This window comes from Myxine glutinosa, chromosome 7, assembly GCF_964187855.1.
Source record: "Myxine glutinosa chromosome 7, kmMyxGlut1.1, whole genome shotgun sequence".
Taxonomy (NCBI): domain Eukaryota; kingdom Metazoa; phylum Chordata; class Myxini; order Myxiniformes; family Myxinidae; genus Myxine; species Myxine glutinosa.
In genome coordinates, this window is record NC_136267.1 from 141802418 (window position 1) to 141816283 (window position 13866).

Sequence of the window (13866 nt, forward strand, 5' to 3'; positions counted from 1 at the left end):
CGCAGCCTCGATGCGACTCACGGCTGTCTCTTTTCCCCACCGATTTTCCTCCTTTTCCCTTCTTCTGGTTTCTTTGCCACATTTTTCTTTTTCCTCCACAAACATTTCTTTTTACCTTTTACTAAATTCATCTCCATTTCACACATAAATCTTAACAACAATATTACCTGAACTAAAAATCCTTCAAGTATATAATAACAACAAAGGTGGAACTGACGAATCCATCACATAAACATCTACATATACGTACATATATACACACACACACACGCGCACGCACGCACGCACGCACGCACACACACACACACACACACACACACACACACACACACACACACACACACACACACACACACACACACACACACACACACACACACACACACACACACACACACACACCTGGGAAATGTCAGGACAGCTGTGAATATGTCATCAAGATTGCCTTATTTGTGCAATTCTGCAATTCTGCTCTTATGCAGACGTCAATGTTAGGTGCATTGTGTGTTTTAGAGTGGAACAGGAGCTTGTCAGTAGAGCCAGGATACTACAACAAATGGGACAAAGTTATTTGAGCTTCCAAGCTGACATGAGTTTAAGATTACTATTCTAGCTCCGCTGATGTTTTGTGGAACAACTTTTGAAAAAGACTGTTATAGCTGGTCCAATCTACGCATGTTTATTGCACACCTTGGAACGTGATCCTCTTGGTTTTTTAATTATTATTTTTTTGTCCTGTATCGGCGGACATCTGGGATATTGCCCCAAACCAAAACAATCTTCTTCTCTAGAACTACTAAACACATAGACTTTACATTTGGCAGACAGCTTAAACACCGCTCGGCGATATTGAAGTGCGAGTTTGAGGTTTCTGATCCAAAGTTTCCTCTTGGTAGAATATACGTCATCACAAAACAATGAAATGTGACAAAGGAAGCAGCTTACTATATGTAGTTTTATCCGCTGCAGCTGAATGGCCCACAAACGTTACGAGTCGTTTTCCTGCTTACAATGGATTTGAGCTCCATTTTCTCAGAAAACGTACAAATGAGGCTTCATGTGGGTGGCAGATATGATTGCACTGCGTGCAGTTCTAGTTATTATTAATATTATATTCTGATATAAAGTTATTTAAAATCCAATGGCAATGCTTACCTACAGGACAAGTTGCTATATTTGGAAAGCCGTGCTTTCACTTCATCATACGTTAAAAACGCCATGTAGCCAGGATGCGTGACAGCCAGGACATTCCAATTCCGCAGCAGAGATGACCATGGCTGAAGAGTGAAGAAGTGAGGGAGAGAGAAGGGGGGTGGGGGGGGAGAGAGAGAGGACAAGTCAAGCTATGAGCCTTCAGAAGTATATAAAAAATAAAATAAAAATAATAATAATAATAAACACCCCACCCAGAAATTAAATATATATATATATATATATATATATATATATATATATATTGTGAAACAAACCTTGGGCCCTGCCCACCTGAAAGAGTCGTGTGAAGATGTCAAACTCAAAGATGGATATGTAGTCATTGCATGTGAGGTCAATTGTTGACTTAAGTGCCATGGCTTCCAAACCGGAGTCAATTGGGTGAACCATCTGCAGACACTGCCGGAAGGTCTTCCAGGGTACAATAGTCCTTAGATGTTGGTGAAAGGGAAATGTGACGAAGAGAAGTTACCAGCAGGCCATTTCATATGGTAATAAAAGTATAATAATGCATGCACGTCCCTCCATACGAGTGGGTCGTTTACTCATTATGTTAATTATATGCAAATATCATGAACTGCATTGATCTTTACTGGGCTCTCTGTCTTCCGTCTTTACTTTATTTTCGAGCTTATTCTTCCTTATTCCGCTTTTCGTCTTCCCATCTTTGCTAGTAAGGTTTTTGTGGTTTCCAGCACCCTTGCAGTGATCAGCTACAAGGACTTTGCAAAATATTCCATTTGATTTTTTTTTCATCCGATTTAAGATTCAAGACAACAACAGCACTGTCAAAGATTCATATTAATAATACAAGCTTTGGCACGTGGGACCACTGCACACTGCTTTGGGGCCCTGGTCGATACCAATGCAGGATGGAGATGTCCCGCTGCATTCCTATTCCATTTTCAACATAATACTCCATGGATTTTGATTACTCAGCCAAAGAAAATCAATGAGTCAGCCCTCTTAGAGTATTAAAAAAAAAACAAAGGTATAGCAGTAGTGCCCGGGTCCACAAAGTCCCCAGCAACGATACTTTTCTATATCCGAAATGTTTCAGTAAAAATGATGAGATGGCATCGGGGTAAGAATAAATTACTCAAATTGCTGTGTGCAAAAGCCTCGCGCTGCAAAGATTATTTTGGGGACTGCAGGTACCACTATGATATAAAACTATATATTTTTTCAGGTCGTGTCCCATTAGTGGTAGTGGTGGCTGTAATTGGTCGCATTCTCTGCATTTTAACGTGTCCTGCCGTCAATAAGATGTGGAACCCTTTGGTGTTAAAAAAGACAAAAAATATATATCTTGAGATTTTCAAACACTGACCCTTCCTGCTGCACTGTGTTGGCAAATAGGAGATTTTATAGGTACACAGATTTTGTGCTTCCCTCTCTCTCTCCCCATCTTGTCTCCCGCTCCCTTTATTGTATGTTTTGTGTCCGGTGTTTTTTGTGATTAATGTTAGCTCGAACACGAGCCTCGATCTTGCATACAAAAAACAAAAAATAATAAATAGATAAAATGCTCTGAACGCTGCATGTCCAGAGCGCCATCTGCTGGGATTTTCGGGCATTTTTATTGACTTTGAATCACTTACTTAGAAAACAGATTGCAACAAGGTATACAATCCAATCAGCCATTCCACCACTGTTTTACGCAATGGCAATGTTTGTCTTGTCTCATGTAATTGACAGAGGTACACAGGATTTCATGGCATAATAGTCTGTCTATGGTGCTCTGCTAAAAGGCAGATGCAGTGTTGCCAGCATAGTATTAAGGCAGGGATTACCATAGGTGGTTAACCTTTGTCTTCCCAGAAGTAGTCAGGGTGGGTGGAGGTGATGGACACACCTACTCTTTGAAAAATACACCGTGGGATCTTTAACATCTCCAGCTAAACCCAACAAACAGGACACCGAGCTTGACATCCAGCAGAGACATGGTGTACTTTCCTTGTGATGCTCTCTCCATCTTATGATGTACAAATCCAAAAATGTATTATTGGGCAAAGAATCAGACCAAGGCTAAACAGCCTGAAGCTTGGAATACAGCTGAGAAACCCAGCTTTGCAGAAAGTGCTGGTTCACTGCAATTAACTCGTCCCTTCAAAAGGATGGCTTATTCTGATAGAAAGTATCCCCCTCCCAAACATGCTGCTGCTGAATCTCTCCCCCTCCGCAGGTCAACCGTAAGTCTTGCCACCCCAACCCGAGTCACTCATACTCGGAGGTACACGGTGTGTTTATGTGTGTATGTATTGTGTATGTGTCGTTTGTTGTTATATCCAAAAGCGGGTTTCAGAAGGTGAAACGGAGCCCTCCCAGATCTCGATGTATGTGTGTGTGTGTGTGTGTGTGTGTGTCTGTGTGTCTGTGTGTCTGTGTGTCTGTGTGTCTGTGTGTCTGTGTGTCTGTGTGTCTGTGTGTGTGTGTGTGTGTGTGTGTGTGTGTGTGTGTGTGTGTGTGTATACAAGTTGTTTCTACCTGCTATACCCACCCACACGTGGGTGGGCCTCAGGAGATGGAAAGGACATCTACCAGGTCTCAAAGTATCCCCCTCCTTTAGCATGCATGTGCATGTGTGCGTGCATGCATGTGTACAGTACCTTCAGAAAGTATTCACACCCCTTGACTTTTTCACATTTTGTTATGTTGCAGCCTGAATTTAAAATGGATTGAATTGGCTTTTTTACTTGTTGCTTACTCCTTGTTAGTCATTCAGTTGTTAATCAGTTGTCAGCCAGTCATCAGTTGTTAAAATTACTTCTTGTTGCTCTGCCCATCGGGCAGAGCCGTCGAGAACAGTGTTTGTCTGTCTGTACGTGTGTATGTATGTGCCCTCAAACGTATACCAATCAGAGCTGAGAATTTGGTCAAATGACAGGGTGATGTGATTACGTCTGATGTCATTACGGCCATGCAGCAGCTAACTCTCCACACACCGCCATGTTCATATATATGCCGAATTTATCGTCGAACCTGTCATATATCACAATCACCATGCTCTACCTTGACGTTTTTCATTCAGTGTGAAACACAAACAAACCGATTGTTAAAATGCCCATGAAATATCGAAAGCATCGGCGTTACGTCTCTTCAAACAATACGATACGTATAGGCCTTGAGCGTTATACTTCACCTTCGAACCGCTTCGGACAAATTAAGCCCAGGTTTCTTAATACAGTTGTGTATCGTTTCAGTCGTATCATTTTTGTAATAGCAATAATAATAATATAGTAAATAAAACCATAATACTTTAATCCCAATTCACCTGTCGTGAATTGAAGGTTTATGGATTGAAGCGGTGTATGGTTCATGATCAGTGATGAGCGTTGTTCGGGACTAATATTAATAACTGAGGAAGTAAGGAATTCGCCTCTGTTTTTTTATAGTAATATAATTTTCGAAATAATGATAACGTAACGTTAATATTATAGTCAATCTAATCATAACACAAATCCCTTAGTAGTGACTGCAAACGTACTGGAAGTTAAAATATATAATGCTCTACATATTAAAGAGGCGGGAGTTTTGTGTCCGTTACGTCATTACGTCTATGATGTCATCACGACAGCTGACCACCGACCGACATTTTAATTTACAAGTAGGCCTACACCCGCTCACTACGGGAGCTGCAGAAAGGGCCATTCCTCTTTGGGGTATATAGATTACAGTCGATCTATGGTCGGGCCTCAAGAACATTGGGTGTGTTCATTTACCAAATTTATTGTGGAGATCGCCAAGTGGTTTAAGCATTCGAGCAAGCATGCCATTCAAAACCGATAAGGAACGGCTGGTTTGGCAAGCGCTAGCTAGCTGCTTGGTAAATGAGCACACCTCCAAACCTTGTGGGGTATATAGATTACAGTAGATCTTCCCTCAGTTCTGTAAGTAAAACTTACCTCATGGATGTCGAGATTCCTCCAAATTTCATTGATTAATGTTATAAGCAGCATTAACGACTGTTTGAAAAGCTAATAATGTGTTTGTGGTTTATAATACTTCAAAAGCCCGGCTACGCCACTGTTAGACTTTTGGTCTTATTATTTTGTCACTGATATACACATATCAAAGTGAAATTTTTTTGTGAATTTTTTTTACAAAATAATTAAAAATTAAAGATAAAAATATCTGATTTACATAAGTATTCAACCCTGAGTCAATACTTCGTAGAAGTGCCTTTAGCAGCGATTACAGCTTCGAGTCTTCTTGGGTATGTCTCTATCAGGTTTGAACATCTACATTTGGGGAGTTTTCCCCATTCTTCCTTACAAAATTACTTCAGCTCTGTGAAGTTGGATGGGGAGTGTCGGTGAAAATAAATCTTGAAGTCTTTCCACAGATGCTCAATGGGATTCAAGTCTGGGCTTTGACTGGGCCACTCAAGAACTTTCACATTATTGTTCTGAAGCCATTCAAGTGTTGCTTTGGCTGTATGCTTGGGGTCATTGTCCTGTTGGAACGTAAATCTTTGCCGCAGTCTAAAGTCTTTTGCACTCGGAAGCAGGTTCTCCTCAAGGATTTGCCGGTATTTCGGTCCATTCATTGTTCCCTCTGTCCTAACAAGTCTCCCAATCCTTGCCCCTGAAAAGCATCCCCATAGCATTATGCTGCCACCAGCGTGCTTCATGGTGGGGATGATGTTAGATGGGTGATGAGTTGTGCTTGGTTTTCACCAGATGTAGTGCTTTGCATTCACGCCAAAGAGTTCAATTTTCGTCTCATCAGACCACGTAATCTTTTGCCTCATGCTCTGAGTCTTTCACGTGCCTTTTTGCAAACTCCAGGTGTGTTGTTGTGTGCCTTTTTCTCAAGAGTGGCTTCCGTCTGGCCACTCTCCCAGAAAGCCTAGATTTGTGAAGTGCGACACAGACTGTTGTCCTTCTGGCAGGTTCTTCCATCTCAACCAAGAAAATCTGTAGTTCTGTCAGTGGTCATTTGGTTATTGGTCACCTCCCTGACCAAGGTCCTTCTTAACCGGTTGCTCAGTTTGGTCGGGCGGCCAGCTTTTGGAAGAGTCTGGGTACTGTATTTTCCGGTGTATTAACTGCGACTGTGTATTAACTGCACCCGTTTTTCACCCTCAAAAAAATATAATATTCATGCTCCCAGCGAAGCTTGATGCAGAACTGGAAGTGCGTAATCTTATCAGTCATGTCATGGGTACATGCTGGGAGATGTGTGAGGCGTCGAACAGACAGATCATGGTGGCCCGTGAACCTGTGGCCACAAGCTGGTCGTGAAATCCCCAATTTTATCCTCGTTTGCCAAGCTCCTCACCTTCAGCCCAAGAGCAAGTTTTGAAAATGAAAAACGTGTAAATTAAAACTAATTTCCCATTATCCTGGGAAATAAAATCCTGGCTTCAAATCAACTTCCTCAAACTTAACTATGATAAATCTGAAATAATCATCATTGGCCCAAAAACGCTCACCAAATCCACCCATAACTTTGCCCTCAACATCGACGGTTTCCCAGTATCCTATCCAGCTCCCCTCACATCCGGAATCTTGGCATCATCTTTGACCAAACCCTCTCCTTCGACAAATACACTAAACAGATCACAAAGACAGCCTGCTTTCACCTGAAAAACATCGCCCGTCTCCATCCATCCCTCTCCTCCAAGGCTGCAGAAACCCTCATCCACGCCTTCATCACCTCCCGTCTGGACTACTGCAACAGCCTCCTCTATGGTTCACCCTCAATAATCACCAATAAACTCCAATACATTCAGAACTCCGCTGCCCGTCTACTCACCCATTCCCGGACCCGTGACCACATCACCCCGGTCCTTTACAAGCTTCACTGGCTCCCCATCCCCCAGAGAATCCAGTACAAAATCCTCATCTTGACCTACAAAGCCCTCCATAACCTGGCCCCATCCTACCTGACTGACCTCCTCTCCAGACACACTCCCACCCGCAACCTCCGCTCTGCTGGTACCAACCTCCTGTCCCCCCCCCGTCCCCCCCCCCCCATCCGGACCAAATTCAGATCCTGGGGGGAACAGGGCCTTCTCCATCGCTGCTCCCACCCTCGGGAACTCATTACCTCACACCATCAGAGACTCCTCCTCACTCGCCACATTCAAAACATCACTCAAGACCCACCTGTTCAACACTGCATTCAACATTTAACCCACAGCATTTAACCCCTGACTATCTCTTCTCCTTCTCCTTCCTTTTGCTTTGATTATTTACCTATTGATTTTTGTCTTTTTGCACTTGTTTTTTGTACTCTGTCAAAGCGCCTTGGGGCTTCTTGAAAAGCGCTATATAAAATAAATGTATTATTATTATTATTATTATTATTATTATCTTTCACGAGCCTCGATTCAGTATACCAAAAAAAAAAAGATGTTAGGGTGAGTGCTGCCTCAATCCTCATGTTATTGTCCTATTTTTACTATTACACTGGTATATTTTATTTAAATTCTAATGTTTAAGATTCACCTGGAGTTCCTTCTCCAGCAGTAGAAGGTTTTCATTTGAGAGCTCCTGCCGGTACGAGCCCAGCAACTCCTCTACATCATCCTCTTCCACCTCATCAAAGCTGACAGTCTATCGTGGCCATTTCAACGATATCATGTCATATTTTCAACACATCATTATTCTCATTGAAACGCTTAAAGCCGTGAACAAATTGAGGGCAAGGTTTCTCCCAAACCCCATTTATACAGGAACAGATGACTTTCCTCCAACACTCTTCAACATTACATTGAGCATCCCTTATTGTAAAGGTATTCCAGAATTCCTTTATAGTCATCTGATCATTATCAGTCAATTTCACCTGCAAATCATTGAATCATTATCAAGTTTGCAAATGATCTTCGGAGATAATACACCTTGAATTTAGCAATCACTAGCTGGTCCTCATCACCTGCATGATCACCTCTTTCATACCACTCCAAAACATCCATTTTTACTTCCATAGTGATGACCTTCCTCTGTCTTTTGCTTGCACGACCAACCTTGCTCCTCCACTGACGCCTTCCAGTCATGATTGTAAGGGTTACGCTTATGTCAGAGGAACACATCACGCTCAAATTGGGAAACATCACCACACGCACGATGCTAACATGGAGGGATTCTGGAAACGGAGGGAGGGGAAGGCGAGGGACACGGAATCGAGCCAGAATCCTGGTTATCGCGAACGTGTTTTCATGTTGTTCAGTGCAAGAATTTAATCGCAGCATGACTCACGCCCTCGAGTCACATAATTCCAAAAAATGGTAAAAATGACAGGTGCGCACTACTCCAGAAATGCGCAAACACAACACACATGAAACACAAGCTTACCATACTGAAACTGGAATGTACACCATTGACAGCGTGGTGACGTCACACACCAGCAAATGGTAGTATGTTTTTTTTTCAATTTATATCTCTGGGCATGTGTAATTAAAGTGTGTGCAGAGTGGGTTCTCAGTTTTTCCAACACATTGTTTGGTACACTTTTGACAAGTGATTAGCCATATGACCCATGTATATTTACAGTCCATATAGGAGGTGATGGGGACTTTTTGTCTAGTGCTAGAATTGCGGAATATATTTCCGACGAATAAATACTTGTGGATAATACATTTGTTTGCTGTGCATTTATGGAAGCCTGGAATCTGTTTCTTTGCTGTGGGGCTGTGTGCCTTTACTAAATATAGATGCATATATAAATATATAAAGTGCAAAATAGCAGAAATTCCACAATACGAGTAGGGTGCCTCATTTGCATAAAATATATAATCGGAAGAAATTAAATAAGTTACAGACGCTTATGTCAGAGGCACACATTACGCGCAAATTGGGAAACATGTGTGCTTGTGTGCTTCTAACTTCAGGATGATCTTTTATTTTTGACTGTGATGGTAATGGTGGAATATATATATATATATATATATATATATATATATATATATATATATATACATATATATATATATATATATATATATATATATAGCTGCGGTTTTGAGATTGGTACAGTAAAGCTCAATAAAGGTTAAAGGTTTGCCCCCCATAGATAGTCACACGAGCAACACGTAGCCTCATTTGTAGTACTAGGGCATGCCCGTACTATATATATATCTAAAATTATATCCCCCCCCCCCTCTATTTACATGAAATGGTTTGGTCCAAAGCGAACGGCTTGCGAGTACGGTGACAATCCCCCCCCTCTATTTACATGAAATGGTTTGGTCCAAAGCGAACGGCTTGCGAGTACGGTGACAATCCCCCCCCCCCTCTATTTACATGAAATGGTTTGGTCCAAAGCGAACAGCTTGCGGAGTTTGGTAAAGAAATCACCTTTCAGGAAAGCGAAAGAATCGCAAAGTAGTTTTAATTAGTTTTAAAACATAGTTTAACGCCAACATAGTTTGCCAACGTGAAATAAATGAATACGCTCTCAAATGTGCCGTCCGAGGCAGAGTCTGTTCGCCACGTTCGGCACACGTGATAGCTCGCTGCTCTCTGATTGGTTGAATCGTTTTTTGGACATAGCTCGCTAACTACTTGTCCGATTAATATGAAACCTTGAAAAGGCACATCCTCGGGTCCCCAGCAATATACCTGGCAAGTTTAAAGTATATCGGACCCGTGGTTGTCGAGAAACAGCGGTCACAGACATACAGACATACATACATACATACATACATATATACACACAGAGATTACTGGAATTATAGATAGATAGTTATGTCTTAGTATATGTGAGAGTAGGCCCCTTCCAGTGTTAATCCTGCGTTGTTGTAAAGACAGGAGGATAGGCCCTACTTCTACAACCATTCCACGTCCATAGGCTCGATCCATTGCGGCTAAAAAGCCATAGTTGTGCTGGGCGCGAGTTAACACGAGGTGGGCCTCGGCAGGTAGAGGAGGGTTGAGGTCGCCGCAGCGGCGAGGCGAGGACGGTAAGCATGAGTCACCAATCATGGCTCACAGCGTGTGGCTGCAGCACTGCGTCACAGGGCGTGGTTGGAACATCGACCGGGCTAAGGGCGTGGCAATAAAACCGATCGCGCAAAGCCCCCACCTCAGTTATGAGGAGGGAGAGGCGCTCGTGAGTCGTGAGAGTTATGAGAAGGGAGAGGCACTCGTCAAGTTGGGAGAGGTGTGCTGGAAGAGCTCGTGAGTTCGGCGTGCTGAGAAGGGAGACACGCTTGAAGAGAATCATTCGCACTGTATGAACTTGGTCACGAGCGATACGTGAGCGCAGCCAGGGCGGTTATAACTTGCGCGGTTTAGCCAAAGCGAGTGAACGCGGCTGAATAACCGCCAGCCGCGCAAAGTCCGCCCCGAGATTATTACCCGCTTTGTTCGAGCGACACGATACGAGTTTTTGCCTTTGCCTACCTCCATCTTCGCGGGATGTGCCGGGGACCGTGGAGAGTGAGACGGGGCCGATCCTGGACGACCACCGCGGTGCTGGAGAACATCATCCTGCCCATCTGCAATCCCCGTGTGAGTGTGAGTGAGACCGGCCCGTTTGTCCTTGGGTATTAAGAATAAGACTGTCTCAGCTTCCCTGTGTCTCTTCGTCCTGAGCTGTAAATACGTGCAATAATAATTAAACCTATTTGTTCTTCCTTTTCTTCTAAATTTGATCGTTTTTGTGATTTCTCCATTGACTAAGCGTGGCACGGGTAAAACCGCTTGAATCGGGTTCCATTAATTATAACGGCGCGGATCACGTGTACGCAAACCGCTCGGCGTATCACCATCACCCGTGGTTCGTGCGAGGCTTATTTCCTCGCTTCCAGGGCAGCGCTAGTACTTAGGTACGACGGAGTTTGGTCCCGAAACCCTATTTGGCGCTGTCCGGAAGGGACGTAATAGGTCTCGAGTCGCACCAGGCTAGTAAAGACAAGGGGATTAATCCCCCCTTCATAAGGGGAGAAGGCCAGCGACAGATCCGCAACAATATATATATAGATAAATATACACTACATGGCCAAGAGTATGCGGACACCCCTTCTAATTAGTGGATTCAGCTGTTTCAGCCACACCCATTGCTGACAGGTACATATGATCAAGCACACATCCATGCAATCTCCATAGAGAAACATTTGCAGTAGAATGGGCTGTACTGAAGACCTCAGTGACTTTCAACATGTCACTGTCACAGGATGCCACATATCCAACAAGTCAGTTCATCAAATTTCTGCCCTGCTAGAGCTGCCCCGGTCAACTGTAAGTGCTGTTATTGTGAAGTGGAAACGTCTCGGAGCAACAACAGCTCAGCCGCGAAGTGGTAGGCCACACAAACTCACAAAACAGGACCGCCGAGTGATGAAGGGCGTAGCGCGTAAAAATAGTCTGTCCTTGGTTGCAACACTCACTAGCAAGTTCCAAACTGCCTCTGGAAGCAAAGTCAGCACAACAACTGTGTCCGGAGCTTCATGAAATGGGTTTCCATGGCCAAGCAGCCGCACACAAGCCTAAGATCACCATGCGCACTGGCAAGCATCGGCTGGAGTGGTGTAAAGTTCGCCACCATTGGAATCTGGAGCGATGAATCACGCTTCACCATCTGGCAGTCCGACGGACTAATCTGGGTTTGGCGGATGCCAGGAGAACGCTACCTGACAGAAAGCAAAGTGCCAACTATAAAGTTTGGTGGAGGATGAATAATGGTCTGGTGCTGTTTTTTCATGGTTCGGGCTAGGCCCCTTGGTTCCAGTGAAGGGAAATCTTAACACTACAACATACAATGACATTCTAGACGAATGTGTGCTTCCAACTTTGTGGCAACAGTTTGGGGAAGGCCCTTTCCTGTTTCAGAATGATAATGCTTGCACAAAGCCCTGACCTCAACCACATCAAACACCTTTGGGATGAATTGGAACGCCAACTGCGAGCCAGGCCTAATCGCCCAACATCAGTGCCCGACCTCACGAATGCTCTTGTGGCTGAATGGAAGCAAATCCCCGCAGCAATATTCCAACATCTAGTGGAAAACATTCCCAGAAGTGGAGGCTGTTATAGCAGCAATGGGGGGGACCAACTCCATATTAATGCCAATGATTTTAGAATGAGATGTTTGACGAGCAAATACGCGTGTGATGTTCGGGTGTCCACATACTTTTGGCCGTGTAGTATTTATGTGATATTGGTGCGGGTTTGAGAACCCACACAGGTAACATAATTAAAGGTTAAAGGTTGCACCCCATAGTTAGGCCACAAGCAACATGTAGGTCACCTTAGGACGTTAGTTATTTCATCGTATGTGTTTAGGATAAGGCCATTCCCAATAGTTGCATCTGCGTTGAGTAGAACAAATAAGAGTAGGCCCCGTTCGCCCATTTTTCAGCCTCCCTCCAACCGACGCCATTGAGCGCTATCCTGTCTGCACCCCATGGCCCCTCGCAGTTTGTTACACCTCCTTTGCTAGCAGCGTTCGCTGTCCTTGGGCTTCAGCTCGAACCAGCCCAAATGCCACGAGGTAAGGCCCGAAAAGGGGGCGGAGCGCAAGGGTGAGGGTGTGGCCACGTCAAGCAGCCGTCAAAGGCGGAGCCGGTAAGCCCTCAACCGCCAATCAGGGCTGAGGCGACATCGCCTGACAGGGTGTGGCTGAACATTCCAGAGGGTTCGCTGGGCGTGGCAATATAACCCTTCGCGCGAGGCCCCCACCTCAGTTATGAGGAGGGAGAGACGCTCGAATGAGTTACGAGATGGGAGAGATGCTCGCAGAGATATGAGGAGGACGTGCGCTGAGCGACGAGCTCAAGTTATGAGAGTCGGTTCGGAGCGCTGAGTTGAGAAGGGAGAGGCGGGCGCTTGAGTTATGAGCCGGGGTCCTCAGTTGAGTTGAGAACGGAGACGCGCTCACAAAGTTCGTGAACGAGTTGAGTTATGAGGAGAGAGCTCGAGTTATGAGGACGGACGCAACTGCAATCATTGTGGGCTTGAGTTACGAGAACGAGTTGAGTTACGAGGAGGAGAGATGCGCGGTGACAAGCCTTAAAAAGGATCGATTGCGCTTTACAAAGGACTGGCGCGTGGCACGCATTGCAGAGGACTGCAGCGTGCAGAAGGACTTTTGTGGGAAGGCACCATTGGCAACATCATTGGGGGAGCGGCGCATGGTACATAGCAATACCGGGAACGCGTAAAAAGGCACCGGTACACCTATTGCGTACGCGATATAATCGCCAGCCAACCGACCTTTCCCCGATATATAACTGTCCGCCTCGCGCCTACGCCACGCGGAGAGTTGCCTGCCATCACCATCTGCAAGGTACGGGTCGGGGACCGGACGAGGTGTGGACCCTTGGACCCTCAACCCGACCATCTTCAAACCCCGTGTGAGTGAGTCTGAAAGTGAGACTGAGTGTGAACGGGCCCGTATCCAGGGAATAAGTAAGACTGTATAAGGCTGCCCTGTGTATCTGCTTCTTCCTCTTCCTTGTACATTCTTTCTCTTCCTTCCTCTTCTTATTTGTACAAATTGTAAATAAATTACCTGTTCTTCCTGGTTTCCTCTCAATTCGACCGTATGTCATTTCCTCAATTGGGTAAGCGTGGCACGATTGACAACCGCTCGAATCGGGTTTAGTACCTGCTAACGGCCCGGATCGCGGCTCGCTTCGCTCGGCGTGTCCACTAACGCTGTGGTTCGGGTGGGGTTATTTTCCTTGCTTCACGGCCGGTGTTAGTA

General features: G+C 44.7%; 1 protein-coding gene across 5 annotated transcripts in view; it reads right to left on the reverse strand.

The window, feature by feature from the left end:
• The window catches only part of LOC137412113 (E3 ubiquitin-protein ligase CBL-B-B), a 130515-nt gene that overhangs the window by 64876 nt on the left and 51773 nt on the right, over nt 1–13866 (reverse strand). For all 5 annotated transcript variants that reach the window (XM_068097364.2, XM_068097362.2, XM_068097363.2 and 2 more), the window contains 2 exons: nt 1486–1642; nt 1156–1277 (listed from right to left, as the gene is read on the reverse strand). In XM_068097364.2, the coding sequence (XP_067953465.2) occupies nt 1156–1277; nt 1486–1642 (279 nt within the window). The remainder of the gene's footprint in view (nt 1–1155; nt 1278–1485; nt 1643–13866) is intronic.